Source organism: Diorhabda sublineata, chromosome 2, assembly GCF_026230105.1.
Source record: "Diorhabda sublineata isolate icDioSubl1.1 chromosome 2, icDioSubl1.1, whole genome shotgun sequence".
NCBI lineage: Eukaryota > Metazoa > Arthropoda > Insecta > Coleoptera > Chrysomelidae > Diorhabda > Diorhabda sublineata.
The window spans coordinates 39,283,306-39,302,696 of NC_079475.1; the positions used below are offsets into that span (position 1 = coordinate 39,283,306).

The 19,391-nt window shown below is 29.4% G+C and overlaps 3 protein-coding genes across 3 annotated transcripts; 1 reads left to right on the forward strand and 2 right to left on the reverse strand.

The window, feature by feature from the left end:
* Window positions 1–1,243: 1,243 nt before the first annotated feature.
* Window positions 1,244–3,012, reverse strand: LOC130452903 (RNA-binding protein 42). Its single transcript, XM_056792421.1, has 5 exons — window positions 2,806–3,012; window positions 2,100–2,443; window positions 1,824–1,965; window positions 1,559–1,743; window positions 1,244–1,478 (listed from the first exon to the last, which is right to left on the reverse strand). The coding sequence occupies exons 1-5, from the start codon at window positions 2,847–2,849 to the stop codon at window positions 1,345–1,347; spliced, it is 849 nt and encodes a 282-aa protein (XP_056648399.1). The 5' UTR covers window positions 2,850–3,012; the 3' UTR covers window positions 1,244–1,344.
* Window positions 3,013–3,323: 311 nt separating this feature from the next.
* On the forward strand, window positions 3,324–4,127 carry LOC130452904 (60S ribosomal protein L21). Its single transcript, XM_056792422.1, has 2 exons — window positions 3,324–3,418; window positions 3,606–4,127. The coding sequence occupies exon 2, from the start codon at window positions 3,614–3,616 to the stop codon at window positions 4,091–4,093; it is 480 nt and encodes a 159-aa protein (XP_056648400.1). The 5' UTR covers window positions 3,324–3,418; window positions 3,606–3,613; the 3' UTR covers window positions 4,094–4,127.
* Window positions 4,128–4,945: 818 nt separating this feature from the next.
* On the reverse strand, window positions 4,946–18,748 carry LOC130452905 (ubiquitin carboxyl-terminal hydrolase 46). Its single transcript, XM_056792423.1, has 8 exons — window positions 18,618–18,748; window positions 18,407–18,487; window positions 17,908–18,124; window positions 16,204–16,284; window positions 12,506–12,615; window positions 12,108–12,443; window positions 10,856–10,999; window positions 4,946–10,630 (listed from the first exon to the last, which is right to left on the reverse strand). Exons 1-8 carry the CDS (start codon window positions 18,618–18,620, stop codon window positions 10,523–10,525), a joined length of 1,080 nt encoding a protein of 359 aa, XP_056648401.1. The 5' UTR covers window positions 18,621–18,748; the 3' UTR covers window positions 4,946–10,522.
* Window positions 18,749–19,391: the final 643 nt, after the last annotated feature.

Here is a 19,391-nt window from a genome sequence, read left to right on the forward strand (position 1 = left end):
TTCCGTATTAGCACGATTAAATGAAGTTTTTCTTGCTAAAATACAACGATTAGGTGACATCAGTGAAAGTTGTGGATGTCTAGTACGAAATGATATCAGCCATTCAACTCTAATATTATTATTCTTGGCCATTTCGTCGACTATCTATCTGCTATATGTTTGTTAGACCATAAAACGTGTACAAACATCCAACCAAGTAATCAATTAAAGATGTTTCTTCTTCGGGCATAAAAATTCTATTTACTTCATAATTGGGTGTTAATTTAACTGCATATTCTAGTCTTTGTTGCTTAAAAAAATAGCGCCTAAGTGTTGGATGAGCAAGACCTGATTTTTTTGGTATTTTTCTTAAATCATTACCATTTTGTAATTTAATCATGTTTAATAAGCTTGAACGCCACAGTGAAAATTGATGTCTGAAAAACTACCGTAATTTAAGCACAAAATAAATACAAGCGCCTTAAATTTTGTAAATTGCTCGAAAACTCAATTGCACAATCATTAAAGAAACTGCAAAAATACTCAGTTTTAGTAGGCAACAAATATTACAGATGTCAAATTAAACATATTGGAACATATGCAACTTAATTTACATGCTACTACATGTATTGAAATATATGCAACCAACACTACACGACTAAGTGGAATATAGAAAACCAGCATTGTAGGATCAAATTGAAATACGGCAACTTACATTACACGAATCAAAACTAATATTTTTTAAATATGAAAAAACTTCAACAATATGATATAAAGCACCCTTTCTTTTTTTCTTTCATCAACTATCATAAAGCAAATTGAATAATTGTCATTTATTTCCTCCTTTATGTGCTCTCCTAAAGATTAATCACTAGTTTGTAAATTCGGCTTTTCTTCCAGTACATTGGTCAATTTGAATTTAATTGTTCTAAAAGGAAAATTTCGCTACTTAAGTAAACTTGAATTGAAGTGGGAAACCGACAAATTAGTTTCTTTTAGTTTAGCTATTATTTCAAGAAAACTAATAATTGAAATTTGTTAGTTTTTGTTAAAAACTTTGTATGAATTAAGAAAAATCTTTCATTAATATTTAAATGAAATCAAATTGAAATAAGAATACGAACATTCTCTGCTGAAGCACACATAGATAAAAGGGACTTTGAATTCAATTCCTTTATACTTGTAGAATATAACAGAATATATGAAAATATACAATTTTTTCCATTCTTATACAGGTTTGAATATTAAAAAAGGAAAAGCCTGGGAAATTATAACAAAAATGTTGGATATCAAATGAAAAAAAGGTTTATTTAATCTTACTTAGATACAATAAAACTATATATACAAAGAAATAATTTACATATCTTATTTATCAGTGCCGGAAGTTAGTAAATTCAATAATGCCGCTTTCTCTTTTTCTTTTTTCTTTACGACATCTATACATCGATTTCTCCAGGTGCTTTTCCTCAGTTTTATCGGTCTGCTACCAACATATCGGCCTAAAAAATATAATTTTCACAAGAATACATATTTTATTTTCAATATTGGAAATTATAATTTTACTAAAAACAATATTTACCATTTAATTCTTTCATAGCTTTTGTAAAATCTGCAGGATCTTTGTAGCTAACAAATCCATATCCTTTACTTTTATTTGTTCTCTTGTCTCTAATTACTTTTGCTTTTTGGAAAGAAGGATATTTATTAAATGTTCTTGTCAACAATTCATCCGTAACGTCATTACCAAGATCTCCACAAAATATCCTGAAATTGTCCTGTGTTAGCATAACTGTAAATATTAATAATAGTTGATCATCTAAATTATAATTAAAAAATTTACTCACCTAAAATCATCCTCTGACCAATCGGATAAAGAAGGATCTTCCCAAGTTTGACCACCGGCGGTCCTCATAAGTTTTCTATTTTTACTACTTTTTCTTTTATATTCTTCAGGACCAAAAGACTGTAAAGCACTACTGGCTTTTCCTAAAAATTAAAGCTACTCTTTGGAATTCTTTTTTAATATAATAAACAAGATTCACAAGCAAAATATTCTGGCATAAGTAATTAATTACAATAAAAAATTTGAGTGGGCAAAGTAGATAAAATAATTGACTAACCTTGGGAAATAGCCAATTCAGCACTAACTTTTTCATTTTTCAATTTCTTCAATTTTTTCTCAACTTCGTTTTGTAATGCCATGAAATCAACAGATTGCATAGGTGCTGGTTGGGGGTGTGACTGAGTAGTGGTTACTAATTTAGGAGGAGCATACAGAGTAGGTTTGGCAGATACTACAGCAGGTTGACTTATGTGACTTGAGTATCCACTATCATACCTTTTTGGTCCTTTAGATACTTGTTGGGGAATTAGAATTGTTGGTGGTGGTATTGCACCAAATCCAGGTATGTATGTTGGTCCATATGAATTTAACATTGGTGTTGCAGATATCTCCGCTTCAAACCTATCAAATATTGAAATTTTGTAATGGTTATGCACAATTATCAATTTTTGTGCATATTTCCAGCAGAATATATACAAACATCTAACAATAGAATTTGGAGTACATATCTAATCTTTTAATTTTCACAAAAAATCTACTTCTAAAGAAATTTTATCAGATTGAATTTGAGGTATACCCTATTTTACCAAGAATCGATAATTTCAAAAGAATTTTATAACAAATCTATTTATGTTACGAAGATAAATTATTTTCATCAATTTCATTTTTAATAAAGTTTGTTTTTTCTTGAATTTTACAACATTTTCCTAGAGAAGTATAGAAATATCATTAAGTACAATTGCCAGAGGTTTCATGCAACATACCTGCTCATTTCGTCTTCCATGTTTCTATATTTATTTTTATCCATTTTACTTGATTAATTCGACTAAATTCAATCTTGAAGTAAAACAAAAACTTTACAGCAAGAAAATAATTCTCAATACGTCATACAGTCTCCCAATATTAAAGTACATACACAACTAAATGTTAATTTGATGTCTTCTATTCACATCATTATTATGTCAAATGTCAATATTATACTACCAACTGATAGGAATATACTGTTTTATGCAGATAAAAATTATTTTTAGGCACTTTTTGGATTAATGTGATATCAATTTTGAAATATTTAAATATTTTAAAGAAAATAGAAAGAGTTTATTGATTCAAAACCGCCGATTAAAAAGAATAAAATTTATAATTGTTTTAAATGAAGAAAGCCCAATGAATAAAACAAGATTAACAACGTAAAAATGATAACTATAAATGAATTTTTACTAAATTTAAATCGATAGAAGTAAAATTCAATTTGATTTGAGTAGTAGAAGTAAGAATTTAATATTAATAAAAAGATGGCGTAACAAACATTATCATTGTTGACGTTGACACATTATCCTCCGCCATTTCCTTTTACCTTGTTTCTTGACGCTTGAAAAGGTAATGTAATACTTAATTCAATTTATTTTAATATATTGATAATTTATAATTAAAAATTTGAGTAGTGTACTCATTTTTTTTAAACAATAATGTATGAATAACAGTAGAATCCTATTAGTTATATGTATTTTTTCAATAACCATGTGGTTTTCTAACCTAAAAATCATATAAATATTTCAAATTTCAGGTTTCAAAATGACCAATTCAAAGGGTTATCGTAGAGGAACTAGGGATCTCTTCGCCCGCAAATTCAAAGAACATGGAGTAATTCCACTTTCTACATACTTGAAAGTTTACAAAGTAGGGGATATCGTAGATATCAAAGGCAATGGTGCTGTTCAGAAAGGTATGCCTCATAAAGTATATCATGGTAAAACTGGTCGTGTTTTTAACGTAACCGCACATGCTCTCGGTGTAATTGTAAACAAAAGAGTTCGCGGCAGAATCATCCCCAAAAGAATCAATATCCGTATTGAACATGTAAACCACTCCAAATGTCGCCAGGATTTCTTGCAAAGGGTAAAATCCAATGAAAAACTCCGTAAAGAAGCAAAGGAAAAGAACATCAAAGTAGAACTTAAGAGACAACCTGCCCAACCTAGGCCTGCACATATTGTCAGTGGAAAGGTTCCAGCACAAGTGCTCGCTCCAATTCCATATGAATTTATTGCTTAGGTTTGTTAATTTTGAATAAAACAAATTTGCTAAAGTTTTTGTTTTTTTTTTATAACCAATTCTAATAAGTATCATTTAAGAGAAAATGACTTCAACCCTTTCAGTGCCAGTTTGTTTATTTGGTGTAAGTGAAGTTTTTGTATTGGAATTTTTTTCAAATGGGTCTTTTAGGATCACGGGACATATTTGTCCAAGTCTAGGTATTGGACATGTAAATCCTTTTGGTACTTATTATTGTAATAACTGATTTTTTTTGGTAGAATATGTCTACTTATTATAAACTAAATGTGATAAGTAGTAAACAGTTTTTTCATGGTGGTACATTATAAGCTGCATAAATTGTTTTAGTTCTTTTTATTTGCTTTTTCCTAGTACAGCAATGACACCTTGTAGGTCCTTTCATGGGTATATATTCATAAGATCTTGATGGCTGGCCATAGCTAATTAGGGATTCAAAGAACAAAGTAATCCAAAAAAATTCTTCCTTTTCTCCCTGTCAGTCGGTAAATATAATCAAAGAGTACTGCAATTGTTATCAACAGCTGATAAAAAACCTTTCTCCACTACTTAGTTGTCTTTCTGTTCATATCGTGAATGAGAAGTTTAGTTGAAAGATAATAGCATTCCATATATTATTTCAATCATCTTAGGTCAAAAAATATCTATTTGCCCTTTCTTTTCACTTCAGTAAGGTCATTTCTAAAGTACTGTGGCATTCTTTAGTGTCCTTCCAAGAAACTGTGTAAGTTTTGTACTCGTAAGAAATCTGTTAAAACATAATGACATAGTCTAGATTAAAAAAAAACATCAAATAATTAATTAATTTATTATAACTAACGATAATATTTACAGAACAAAAATAAAATCTGCATAGCAGTATATTTCGATATTAATGCACTAGTTATTTTTGACATCATTTATGAAAACAATTTAGGGTAAAATAAATTTGTTTTCTTCAACATAGGTACCTACATTTGATTGAAGAGAAAAACTAATAGAAATGACATTCCTTCATCAAGGTTTACAACCTTTGATGTTAGAAAACAGGCATCTTGGAATAATTATTGCTAAATACATGAAATGTTGGTAAATGACTGGAAAGTTGAAATGAAAACAAATTCATACTACCAATGAACACTTTCACTTGTTCAACAGCAGTTTATAAACTCTAAAAAGCTAACAATAAGAAGACAAAATTTCGTTGGAGGAATCATTAATTACATAACTATATTAAATTATAGTAAATTCATTTTGTTGCTGAATACTCGGAATTTTTTTGAGAAAAATTTCAAATCAAATATAGTTGATTTGTTATTTCTATTTAATTACTGACTGTAAGCTGTTTAATAAATTTCATTATCAACAAATTGTTAAAAAGTGGTCTTTGAAACAGTCCAGAACATTTTATAAGCTGGTAAAAGGTACTGCGGATCTAACTAAATTTGAAAAAGGGGCAACAAAATAACTTTTTTTTGACAAAAAACAAACTTTCCACCAAAACTTGTTCTATTTCACATAATTCTTACTGTTACCTTTTTGAGGCTATATTAAAGTCGGTTTCTAAATATATTTGCACAGGTTTCCAATAATTGACAATTAGACAGGGGTTTGAAATTTCAATATATATATATATATATATATATATATATATATATATATATATATATATATATATATAATATATATATGAATATCAAAGAAATCAAAACTTTTTTGTTAAAAACCCAATTTGACTGAGGTATATTTAATATTAGGGATTACCACGTGCTCTATATCTTCCATTTAATTATTTTCTTTAAATAATCTTAAGGATACCTGTGTTAATATCTAAAGAACATCACGTTACAGAATGTTGTGTAAAAGTCGCACATTTAAATTACTAAGTAAAAAAATATAATTTGGATAGATACCACTACAAAAAAATCAAATATTTAATTTTTATTGAACGTCTGAAGCAGATTAGAAATAAATAAAGTAACCATTTAAAATACAAAATGTAGCCCATAATTTTCTATAAAAATTTTGTAATATCCAATAAATAAACAAATATTATTACGAGGGTTAACTCAAAAATAACCGGTTTTGGTACCGTGAGGTTAGTTTACAAATGTCACATCATGTCTTTATTATATTTGTTTATTTAAATACGTGGTGAAACAAAAATCTTTCTTGACGCGTGTGAAGAAAACCAATTAATAGGGAAGGAATTTTTTTTGTAGTGATCATTCTAAAAATGAATTAGAAATATGGAATGTTATTCGATTTGTTTGAAACAATCTATTTATCCACATATTAGTAATATTTGATCTATCAAGACAGTTGAATTCATATTTTTATCAGATCTTTTATAATTTTTAAGTTTTTTTAATCGAAAAAAAAAAAATTGTAACTTTGGTTATATTATATATTATAAGGATCCTCGCAAACAATCAAGCGTTCTTTCTATTCAATATTAATCGAATTCATTAACGCTTCTGTTTAAATGAATGGAAATCCACAACGGTCGAAAAAGAAACTTCTAGTCATTTGTTCCAGGAAATCTGTGACCAGCTGGGAATGGAGAAGACCAAGGCGACCGTATAACACTTACAATCGAATGGAATAGTCGAGAGAATGAACATTATTGGCAGATATCCGTCTAAAGTAGTTTCCATATTTGAAGTGGTTCATAAGTTACAGCCCTGAAATGGGCACGCGCTGGGCTACTCCGAATCTCCTATATTCCTAAACCTGAATCTTTTGTGAATTAGGTCCAAGTAAAGAAAGGCCGTGACCGTTGAAAGACACTTTCGAATATTGACTAAGACGCCAGTTTTGCTGTGGCTGTGGCTGTGGCAGAACTTTCAAACTCGTTTTCTCGAAACGGTGAGCACGATATTTCAAAAACTATTAGACCGATCTTATTAAAATTTATACGGCATCTTTAATATGTCATAAGACAGCGATTGAACTAGGATTATCATGATTGCTTCGATAGTTTTTTATATTCTACGAGCGAAAAAATGAGTAAAAAATAGAATCTAATTTTCAAAAAGTCAATTTTTGTAATTTAGAATTCATTCTATTTCAATCCTCAGTCTTAAATATTAAAATTAAAATGCCATTTGGTTTTTTGATTTCGGATAAGCAGAACACTTGGTCACCGTCAAGCACCTCAAGATCTTGATGTCTTCCTGTCGGCCACTATAACTTTTTTTCACCTCAAAACTCACCTCACCTCATTTGTAAAACTTATTAAAACGTTAATAAAGATTATACAAAAACAATGAGATTGACTATTTCAATGATTTATCAGTAAAAAAATATTGAAAAGCCGAGAAAATGCAGCATATAATGGATCAAAAAAAGTCATTTACTGTTGATTTTCCTATAATTTGAATAGTTAGTCTACTATTCTCTACTATAATTTAATATTGGGCGCAGAATAATTGACGTGAAGGATTCTCTTAATCCTTTGAAAAAGTTGTATGATTTAATTTGATAATCTCCTCAAAATTTTAGTTCCTTTCTTATTTTTCTGTACTATTACCATCAGTTTTATTTTCCCTAACACTCCAATTTTGGATAAATAGAATCTTGTTTCAGTATTTAAAGACTGGATAATTGTTAGACATGATACTAAAAACAATATGCCAGTTTAATTTCTCACGATAATCTTATATGGCACAATATAATTGAATTTTTTGATAACATAAAACACGGTAATGGCTTCGAGTACAAATTTTCACCATTCGTTTTGTCAAATGTATCGATGAAACTACTTTTTGAAACCTCTCATCCTTCTTTATACAGATGGAACTCCTTTAGAAGATCTCATCAAAATCTTACTACTTTAGGAGAAAGATCCTTCCAAGGAGAGGAGAGGATATTATTCTAATTACAGTCATTTTCAATCAACTACATTTGGGCTTGAAGAACACACCAGAAACTACCCGGAAGAAGATTTATATCCGTAGAGTACACCCATGGAAAGAAGAGATTGTAACAGTTAATGTCAATTAATTTTAAGCAGTAGTTGATGAAAATTACCCAAAAATAAAACTAATTTTGTGTTTGGATCAGTTTAAATATTAAATAGTATTGGAATTAAGAAATGACATTTGTAAAAATTTGATATCTAAAGCCCGAAGAGTTTATATTGATCATTAACGTGTTTATTGTTATCAAATTTGATACATAGACCAGGGTCGATAATTTTTGAAACCAAAAAAAAATAATAATAGTATGAAACGCATTGGAAAAAGAGGAGAATGTAATAAAAACGAAAGGAAAAATAATTTACGGGCGAACTGAGGTCGGTACGGAAAAAAGAGTGACTTTTAAGGCCAAGAAAAGGTTTATGACAATGTTGTAGATAATAAAAAAAATCTACACTTTATTCACATAACCTCAAAATTGATGTGAAAAATTGAAATAACAAAGTTTTCAGTTTTTATTCTCATATTTTATTATTACCCAAATAATTTTGTCCCTCTTTTTTATTATATTCTACTTCTTTTCCGATAGTTTTCATCCTACTATTATTTTCTTTACTTTTTATCATTTTGAAAGTTTCTACCCTGATCTAATAATTAAGTTCACATCAATTCATTTATATTAAACTCTCGATTAACTGCGATTTTAAATTCTTCTTACTCTAATTCTCAATTCAATGAATGAATTTCATAAAATTTTAATTATTAATCTCAACCCCTTCCCCTTCTTTATCCTTCTTTGTTTAAAAGGTTATTTTAAACAATTTCTTCAATCAGATTGAATTTCTTACAAATAAGTTGATAAAAACATAATTGTTCTGGAAATGTTTGCAACTTTCAAAGAGAAAATCAAACTCCGGGGTATAAGTCTAACAATGATGACTAACTCATAAACGATATCATTCGAGGTGACATGAGCTGACAACCTACCAGTACATTATGTAAATTGAAAGATGGACGAACCAAATTTATTTATTTAAGAAATGGTTGGAAATTCAATCCTAAAGTTAGAGAGCATTTAATAGAATCTCAAAGTTTACCACAGAAAGCTGTTTGGGAAGATGGAACAATTTTTACCCCCCAATTTGCTTCAATTAAGAAAGAAATACAGAACGAAATTACTGACAAAAAGGATTAAAAAGGAAGATTATGTTTTTTAAATAATGTGGATGACATTCACGACGTAAACAATACCTAGAAGTCAGTTCAAAAATCAGCTTTCTTATAAAATCTTTGGTAGAATCTGAAAAGAAAAAAAAAGTTTCCATTTCATGGAAAACTGGGAGAGATGGGAGAGAAAATTTTGATGAAGATAAAATGAATGATTATGAAACTAATCATCCAGACTTCAAACACCTGAAAACAAATTGTAAAAGAAGAGTTAGGAATGAATTTGGAAAAGAGCAATGAAGATAAGATAAGGTATAAAAGAAAGTGAGCCACGACGCAACTTTAGTTCATGTCTTATTCAGTATTTACAGGATAGCACAACACTTTGTGATGAAAAATCCAATACTAAATAAAGAAAATTTTGACCTAATTTCTAAATAATTAAATTTGTATACCTCATCAAATGCTTATTTGTGTAAATTTGTTTTTTTTATAATTTCGCGGATAATCTAGAGTTGACTGTAGTACAAAAAACTCGAAATAAATATGTTAAAACATCCCGAGACTCCCTTAAAAAATAATTACAAAAACAATATAAAAAAATATACAAGTGCAACTTTCACAGTACAGTTCTAAATAACAACTAAAAAGTTTGCTTTTTTTAAAAAAAATAAATATAATAAAAACATAATAAATAACTTAGGGATCTTTTTACAACTTTTTTTACCACTTATTTGGGTATAATTCGTACAATATCGAAACATCATCAATCAAAAATTCTGAGCATTGAAAATTCATCGATTCATTTTTTTGCATCGCAGTTTGAATTGAACGTAATAAATAATGACTAGAAAGTGTCAAAGTTGTCATTTCGAAGTTTCGATATTCTAAAAATTCTTTTATCTTCGCTAGGACCATTTCCTAGAGAATTTCAAGTAATGCGACATTATTTAATCGCGCAATTGTATAAACGAAGAGAGCAAACAAGAAAAAAAGCCCAGGGCACAATTTAAGTAACATCTACTATCTATAATACATAATTTATTTGAGGTGCTTCTCGGACAAATCCGAGAAACACTTGTCTTCAGGACATTAGATAATGTCATTTATATATTAATATATGTATAACATATAAAAAGAAACACAAGGTCATTTTTTTTCACCCAATTACCATTTATACAACTGGCGAAAACAGCGTTGCATTTCAAAGTGATAAAAATATACTCCGGGAACTGGCCTGAACTGGAATTATCAGAGATATTGAGATAGGGAGGGGGTTATTTGTACTTCTAGAGAGAGAGGAAACGCCCTCCCTTTCCGATAAGGCGAGATGCACTCTTAGAGTTCATAAGCTTTCTCGGCTTTGGTAGAACAGAATGTAACCAGTTTCGGATGATTTTTGGGTGTCTGCTGTGAGGCCGTAGAAGTCTTCTATCGTAGAAGCGTCAATTTTCTAAAAAAAAAGTAGTGTTAGTATTAAAACATTGTTCAATCTATATCGGACAAAGAAACCCCATTCAATTCAAGTACCACTTCGATAGTAATTAATTTTGAAGTTAATATTAAAAATGCTCCACTGCATATAGTTGACACCATACAGACACAATTTTAATACCAATCTATAGAAAATAAATGATTTGATGTTATAAATATTCATTGACATAAATAAATGACTTACATCGACTTGATCATCGTCAAAAAGTAGCCAAAACCCGTGGCTTTTAACGATGCTTATATAATGTCCTCTATTAGGTCCGCTACCACAATGTATCACAACAGCTACAAGATCATAAAGTCTATCTGGATTCAGTGCATCATCAGACTACAACAAAAATGTACAAGTCCAATGAATATTGATTCTCTAATGTAACAAAAATTTAGAAAAACATATTTTCAAAAACCACATTCAAAAGAAACTGTGTGAATCATTTAGATTGAATTTGATAATTAAAATAAAAAATATAGTTCACAGGGTCCCACGGTTACTATAATGGTTCAAATAACCAAGAGGCTCAACAAATGATTTTGAACCTCAACCATGTAGAAACCACAGTAGGAGCTTGCAGCGATCACACACGATTTTTTCTAGTTCAAATCAGATATTGTCCATTCAAAAAGAACAAAGGGTTGAATCTGTGAAAAATCAAATATCGACTTTTGAATTCATTGGTATGACATTCCAATCCAAATTTATTTCATCAGTAAAACGAGGTAAAGTCCAAATATGAATTTAGAGGCAACAATCCACCATTTAAGGGTATTTTTAAACTGGTTGGATCGATACAAAGAAAAAATGGTTTTGACTCTGCGTTGATAACAGCTAGAGAAGTGGCAGAAGATATTGGTAAGTTGGAATTTTTGGAACCATTGGTTACATTCATACTTAAATTTTAGTTTAGTTGTTGTATAAACAGTATGTTCAGTAAGAAGACTTACTGAAATGACTTTCGACTCTCAAAGACTTAAACGAAAGAAGAAAATGTTTAGACCATAAAGCAAGTGACGAGGCTCCGAAAAAAGCATCCAAAGTAAGATACTTCAATGTAGTCGTGTCAGCTACCATTTGAAACCCTGAAGCAGCATGAAATCATTTTTGAGTATTTGGACAACGTATTGAATGTGTCGTCAATGCCTTACAAAGAACTTTCGTGTCATTGCAAAGACTTAGGAACTGCTTTTACCGATTGGAACCAACGCGACATTGAAGGATTGGAATTGTTTAAGAAGCTAAAAATATTTCCAAATGTTGTGGAGGAAACAGACAAAAGACCAACTGAATAAAAGCGGAATACTTAGAGCACCGAAGTGATTTACATCCCAATCTATTCATTGCCCTAAGACCATTCCTGTTACTGTTGGGGCTGCACTACATCAAAAATTATATAGAAATGTGGATATATAGAGATATAATTTTTTTTTGTAATACTCACCGTATTAAATAACCTAAGTTCTAAAGGAAAGACCACTCTGTGAGAAACTTTAATATGTCTATTGTACTGTTCGACATATTTGAACCTTTTGAGGTGTAATGCTAGTATCATAGGTAATTTTTTAACGCGCATACATTTCTGCGCCTCTTGGTAACTGCTGCAGTTATCACATTTGAACTTGTTATCGCTACATAACGTTTCGGTATTACTGAAACACCGCAGGCAATGTGTTATGCTAGTATTCTGTTCGATGTCTACTTGCAAATCGAAAAAGTCTTCGTCTTTGCTACTGACGTTCTCGCAATTCAAACATCTCGTCTCACTGGTCAAAATACCCTACAAGTTTAGTTAGAATCAGTGTCGCTAGGTTTATCACAAAAAATAACTGCAATTCCTACCTGAAAAATTTCATGAACCCACGTTGGCTCGGGCGGACTATGGGTAGTACCATTTTCGCCCGAAGCTTTTGATTTGACATTATTTGTAGTTGAGTTTTGCTGCCTTTCAGCTGAAAATAAAATTTTTGGATATATTTTCAAATTTACAAAGTGAGAATGGAAAATAGACATTTAGTTTTCATAACCTATAAAAAATTATGGAATCTGTACCCTGGCCACTAATAATCACGAGTTGACACCACGATATTCTGAATTATTTTGGCCATAATATTGACGCTCGTGCAACATAAGTCAATGGGTGTTTACAACGTTTATGGTACCAACTTTGAAAGATAGAAACGTAAAGTTTACTGAGACCCAAAGTTTTAATAAATGTAATAATCAATGAATAGCAACTGAAGTTGGGTTTGTTAAGAAAATAAATGAAAAATGGGAATTTTTCGTTAAAATATACCAGTTTTGGATTGAAATTTGGTCATCCAGAATAGTGGAAAATGGAAACCAAGAAAAGAAACAAATGAAAAATGGGAATTTTTCACTAAAATCTACCAGTTTTGGACAAAAATTGAAATTTGATGATCCAGAATAGTAGAAGATGAAAATTCAGAACACAAACAAATGAAAACTGGGACTTTTTAGCTAATTTCCACCAGTTTACAACATAAATGAAAGTTTGGTAATCCAGAATCGTAAAAAATGAAAATTAAGAATTTACGCAAACGAAAACTTTTCACTAAAATCTACCAGTTTTGGATTGAAATTTGGTCGTCCAGAATAGTGAAAAAGAAAATTGAGAATTCACGCAATTGAAAAATGAACATTTTTCACTAAAATATACCAGTTTTGGACAAAAATTGAAATTTGATGATCCAGAATAGTAGAAGATGAAAGTTTGGTAATTCAGAATCGTGAAAAATGAAAATTTAGAATTCACGCAAATAAAAAATAGAATTTTTCACTAAAATCCACCTGTTTTGGACAGAAATGGAAATTTGGTACTACAGATAGTGAAAAATGAAAACTAGAAACACAAACAAAAGAAAACTGAAAATTTTTCGCTTCTATCTACCATCTTCACAGAAATGAAAATTTGATAATCCAGAATAATGAAAAATGTAAATTTAAAATTCACGCAAATGAAAACTTTTCATTAAAATCTACCATTTTTGGACAGAAATGGAAATTTTGTAATCCAGAATAGTGAAAAATGAAAATTATAAACAAAAAAACACTGAGAATTTTTCGCTTCTATCTACCAATCTTCACAGAAATGAAAATTTGATAATCCAGAAAAGTGAAAAATAGAAATTTAGAATTCACGCAAATGAAATACCAATTTTGGAATTCTTGGGAGCATTAGGCAAAATCACGTGACAAATTCAAACGGACGTGATTGGCTCTTTATATATTGCTACGAACCGCCGACGGGAAAAGATAAAATTCGTTTATGTTGAAAGTCACCAACGGCAGACGGCGACGTCAAACGGCAACTATGAATGTTCATATGCATTTCAATATTTTTAATTTCGTAAAAGCAAACATCAACGGCAAACGGAAAGTCAAGTTTATGAATCGGCCTTTATAAATGGGCATTAATATTTGTTTATACTGCAAAGTCTTTTAGAGGTTATGTTTCGAAATAGACTACTTCTACGTTACTGGATTTTCATCGAAACAAGTGCTTGAAGTACTTTTATAAGATAATTAACTTGGAAAGAAAAGAAAATTCAACAGCGCCAGTTTAGCTTTCATCTGAATATTTTAAATCTACTCCAAAAAGTTATTTTAAGAAAATTTAATGAAATGCAACGTAATTTTATCAGAATATAAATAAGCAGGTTTATAATTTCGGGATTTTTTATCTAAATTTTCAAGATTCTAATCATTAAATACATTATGTACCCGGGCAATCTATCAAATGACATAAATTAATAAGTAGGTAATCAAAAATATATTTTAAAAGATGATTAAATAGATAAGAAAACATTTTCCATTATATTAAATAAAACTTATCGCTGTTTTTAGTTCGGTAACCTATATTATTAATCCGTTATTAGACATTATAAAATTTTACTGTTTGTTAAGAAAAAAAAAACAATAACATATGTCCGATAAACAACAATAATTTATATGTTTATCGAATTTCAACGCATATGATTATGGGAAATTATGTCAAAAAATTATAATCAGACTTAATTTGTTATTCAACAGATTGATTTTTAATGCTCAGATATAGAGTAATTAATAAAGAACTACCAGTTGATTTGATTTTTTTTAGGAATTATCATTTTTCTCGTGATAAATTGTCGCGATTTTAGGTATCTTTTGATACAAAAACAGTTTAAAATAACAAGTGAAATATTTCAGACCGATTTGCAATCAAAAGAGACCTAAAATCAAGACGAACAACATATACGAGGATGGTTCTGGAAGTACCTGGCCTGACATAGAGATGGAGGTAGTTACTCGAAAAATAACACTGTATTAGAAAGTTTCGAGTTTTAAGACGCCACGCTGATTGGCAGCCATCAATAGCGAACGTTTTGCCGACTTTTTGCGCCGGAAGATTCCATCAGCTGCTTCTAAATGTGTCACGAAATCGCGGATTCATTCACAAACATTCAAGTAATTTGCACGCTACTCTGTCGATGTGTTCACATCCATACTAAGAAAGAATAAGAAGTCCACATTTTTGTTTGCTCATAATTTAACAAACACAACATCGTGAAGATGTTTCCATCGAGTGTTTGTCAATGTTTCACAGCCGAGGAGCCATCACTTCATACCCAAACCAAAAGAACAATCAAAACAATGGGCTGGAATCGGTTCCAAAAAAAGGCAAAGACCGTTCCATCTTCAGACAAAGTTTACCATCTTGAAAAAGGAAAAACTATTAATGTTATAGTGTTATACGAACTTATTGCAACGTTTGAGAGAGGAAATCAAGCAAAACAGCCGCATTTGGCTAAGAAGAAAGTGTTGTTTCATCAAGACAATGCATCAGCTCACACATCCATTATTGCAATAGCCGAAATCAATGAATTAAAGGTTGAATTACTACCTCATGCACCCTATTCGCGAGATTTAGCCCCCTCTGATTATTTTCCGTTCCAAGACTTGAAAAAATGGCTCAGTGATCATCGATTTTCCAGCAATGAAGAGGTGATGCATCAATTAATGGCTATTTTAAAGAGCTCAACGATTCTTATTATAAAAAGGGCAAAATGTATATTTTAAAACAGAAGATAATAAATAATTTCATATTAAATAAAAGAAAGTTCCCATCGTAGTTTTACTTTTTTTATTAATTCGTAACCCCCAATCTGAGTAGCTGAGACCGCAGCTGGCTTTAGGACTCAGTCATTCATATTTTCTTATTCAGTATAATAGGATACAAGTCAATTGAAAATAAATATAATTGATTAAGAAAATGTTCAAAAAAGTGTGAAATAAATTTAAATGAAACTAAAAAGAACCAGTCAGATGAATAATAGGAAACATAGGAAACGAGATACAAGTTTACATTTTCTTATCAATACTTTTTGATATCACATGTTTTGCCAGCTATATCAAGTGTTTTTTTTTATTTATTGTATATTTCACCTTGAAAAAATATCCCTAATAAAACGTTACATAATAATTACAAAATAGTTTAAATTCGTACAAGCATAATAAAGCGGTAATTAACTATGACTTACCTAGTATAATTTCACTAATGTGGTTGATGAGAAAATTTAAAAATTCATGTGCATCCTGCTGCATATAGTTATCAAATTCCTCTACAAAAAAAACCGAATTATCTTGTTAAAACCATCCTAGTACTTGATTATTTTATGTTTTACTGCTTAAAAATAGTTGAAATATTTAGAGAAATAATAACTGCTTTCCATTTACATTAAATTCAAATGAGTTATGTATCATCTTATACTCAGATAATGACGTCACTGTTCAGTAAATAAAAGGAACTCATAATGTGAGTTAATATTCTCAATAACCACATAAAATTCACCATTATCATTGACGACATTTGATGACAAGATCTGACAACGTAATGTCCTCAATCTCACTTTCAATCTGAGTTACTAAAGCACACTTGTGCAGATTGCTGTTACAAACTCAGTTAGGTCTCACTTGTGAGACTGAAAAGGAACATGCATTGAATTGTGAGTTTTGATGTAAATGGAAAGTAGCTAATAATTAAATCATTTGAAAAATGGTGTATTGAGATTTCTAAATTTTATCAAAGAGTTATTCTTTTCTGGGACTAATATGTTTTAGAATAATTCAGTTTAGTTATGGGAAAACTGTGATTTTGTAGTTTTTTATTGAATCAAAGTTTATTGTCTTACAAAAATGTTTAAGAAGATATTTGAGTGAAATTTTTACAAAAAATCAAATTTTGTTCATTGGTTTTCCGTCCAGAATTCACTGGTATAACCAGGGTTGGACAAATTGTGTTTTTTCCGAAAAAATTAAAAATCAATTATTTTTATATAAAAATTAAAAAACCATGATTTATTTAGTTTTTTTTTTCAATTTATATTATTAAAATTTGATGCTATGTTCAAAATGATATTTTTTTATTCAGCAGCACTTGAATACATAGAGAAAAAAAAGTTCTCACCAAGTTTGATCTCTTAATATAAAATTTAAGTACTTACAATTTAAATATAAAGTTTTACCATTTCAAATGCATGTGAACAAATTGTGCATATGGGATTGCTAAATTCTTATTTTAAACAATACTTAAGGAGGTATTCTGGTCTAGAAATTTGAAAAAATCGATTTTTTGCATATTTTCAAAGCTTAGAATAGGGATGCTCTAGCCCTTTTGCTTACTTAATCCGGCCTGTTGAGAAATCTCACATGCATTTTTCTTTAATCTCTAATTTTTGTTATTTACAAATATAATAATAAATTGAAAAAAGTGAATTTTATGTATTTTTTCTTCTTTAAAAATCTCGTTATTTCTAAGTACTCAAATAAGTAATTATTATAAATCATATAAGGCTGACTGTTTTGAAAAATTTCAATTAGTTTGAAACAATATAGTTGAAAATGCAAAATTTCTGAAAAAGTTTTACATGCTCTACAATGAAAAGATAATGACATAGAGAAAAACTGTCTGCCATAACTTGTAAGTACAATACAATAAATAGGTATTGAAAATTTGATTGAAATTGGTCAAATTGATTCTGAGAAAACAGGTCTCAAAACAAGATAATTTTTAGTTCCCCAGAATAGAATCCATTTTAAGCCTACATTAATTGGAATTATGTGGGTAATTAATGCAATAATTACACAGTTATAACTAATTGAAATTATGTTTTGAACTACTAATTTCCTTAATTGACCATCACTGATCCTAATTCACCTTAGTTTATAGTATTTTACATACTAACCTTTTTCTTTTCGTAGCCTTGCTATAAATTTTTTTGGTGCTATAGATCCTACTTTTTTTTTCTGGGTGGCTATACTGTGAAAAAGGTCTGCGAGACATGTAAGTAATGTCTCTTTAGTCCTTTTATTCTTTGCTTTATATTCTAAAACTTTATCTCTAAATGGTTTACAAAAATACAAAGCTTGAAGCACTGAGTTACTGTAACATGTATTCCCAAACTAAAACAAATACATTATGATAGAAATTTACAATTATATCAATAACAAACAAATTTTTAGTGACCTAATACAGACAATAATTAAACATATTTTTCTAACCACTATAAAAGTTTGTCAAGCATTGTTCATAATATTTGAAGAAACTAGAATGAAAAAGTGTTTTGTAATGCTGTTTCAATAGAGTTAACCAGTTTCTTATCTAATTTCTTTACATAAAATAATTTCGTATGAGTTGCTACATAATCTTGTAAATATGAATTGTAGTTAAATTATTATACTTACATTAACTAAACCAAAGTAGTGCTCGTTGCAAGGAAATTGTTCTGAACCAATATCTCGTTCCAATTGGGAAATATTTGCACCCTAAAATATACATTTCTATGTTACATGAACTTCAAAGAGATACTTACATCAGAAAAAAATGTTAAAACGTAGATTGAATAAATGTTATCAAAACGAATGTTTCAATTATCATTAGTGGTAATTATCTCACCATATTTTAGTAGCTAATCCATAACTTTTGGGTTGAAAATGTGCGAAATTAACACAATTAGTGAACGAGACATTTCCATTTATCGCATTTTGACGGTTGACAGATGTTAAACAAATTCACCAACGTTCGTTAGTTCATGTGTCATTTAGAATAACTGATACATATATGAACCAATCGAAAGCTTTAACAATTTTCTATCTTTTTATAATACTGTATAATACTCTGAGGACAGACGAAAATTAGCACGTGACCAATGTCAAAAATACAACTGTCATCAATTTGTTCAGATTTTAGGTGATAATTGTATTAATTACATCAAATTTTTTCATATTAATCACAATATTTGAAATAGTGACAAAAATTTTGGTCCTACAACGCATTTAAAATTAAAAATATAGACAAAAATATATCTTCATTATATTAATTGCAGAAAACTAAAAATTTTAGTAAATACTTGAGATACTCTACAACAGATGACACTGTACCATTGAAATCGCAGTATCAACTACCACTTTTGATAAAAATATTTACTTTAGAAATTGTTACATAATATATAAAAAATTGCTTGAAAAGATCAGTAAATTTCACTAATTTTAGAGATTTCAGCTTCATGATAACTGTTATTAAACACATTATTCTCTTGATTACATGAAGTTGATATATAATGGATCAATAATATGGATTCATTTTGTAAAAAAGAAATATTTGGTTTTACCTAACTCGATCACCTCTTTTACAAGATTATTTTGGTATCTGATTATACAATTACAATTG

Bases quoted from the DNA above. Each gene is read 5' to 3' on its own strand.
- LOC130452903 (XM_056792421.1), bottom strand. From the start codon at position 2,849: ATGGATAAAAATAAATATAGAAACATGGAAGACGAAATGAGCAG. The intron at 2,444-2,805 runs GTATGTTGCATG...AATATTTGATAG, and splicing joins ATGGAAGACGAAATGAGCAG to GTTTGAAGCGGAGATATCTG. The intron at 1,966-2,099 runs GTTAGTCAATTA...TTTAATTTTTAG, and splicing joins TGAATTGGCTATTTCCCAAG to GAAAAGCCAGTAGTGCTTTA.
- LOC130452904 (XM_056792422.1), top strand. From the start codon at position 3,614: ATGACCAATTCAAAGGGTTATCGTAGAGGAACTAGGGATCTCTTCGCC.
- LOC130452905 (XM_056792423.1), bottom strand. The intron at 12,616-16,203 runs GTAAGTCATAGT...TTTTATTTTCAG, and splicing joins CATTAGTGAAATTATACTAG to CTGAAAGGCAGCAAAACTCA. The intron at 10,631-10,855 runs GTAAGTCATTTA...CTTTTTTTTTAG, and splicing joins TTGACGATGATCAAGTCGAT to AAAATTGACGCTTCTACGAT.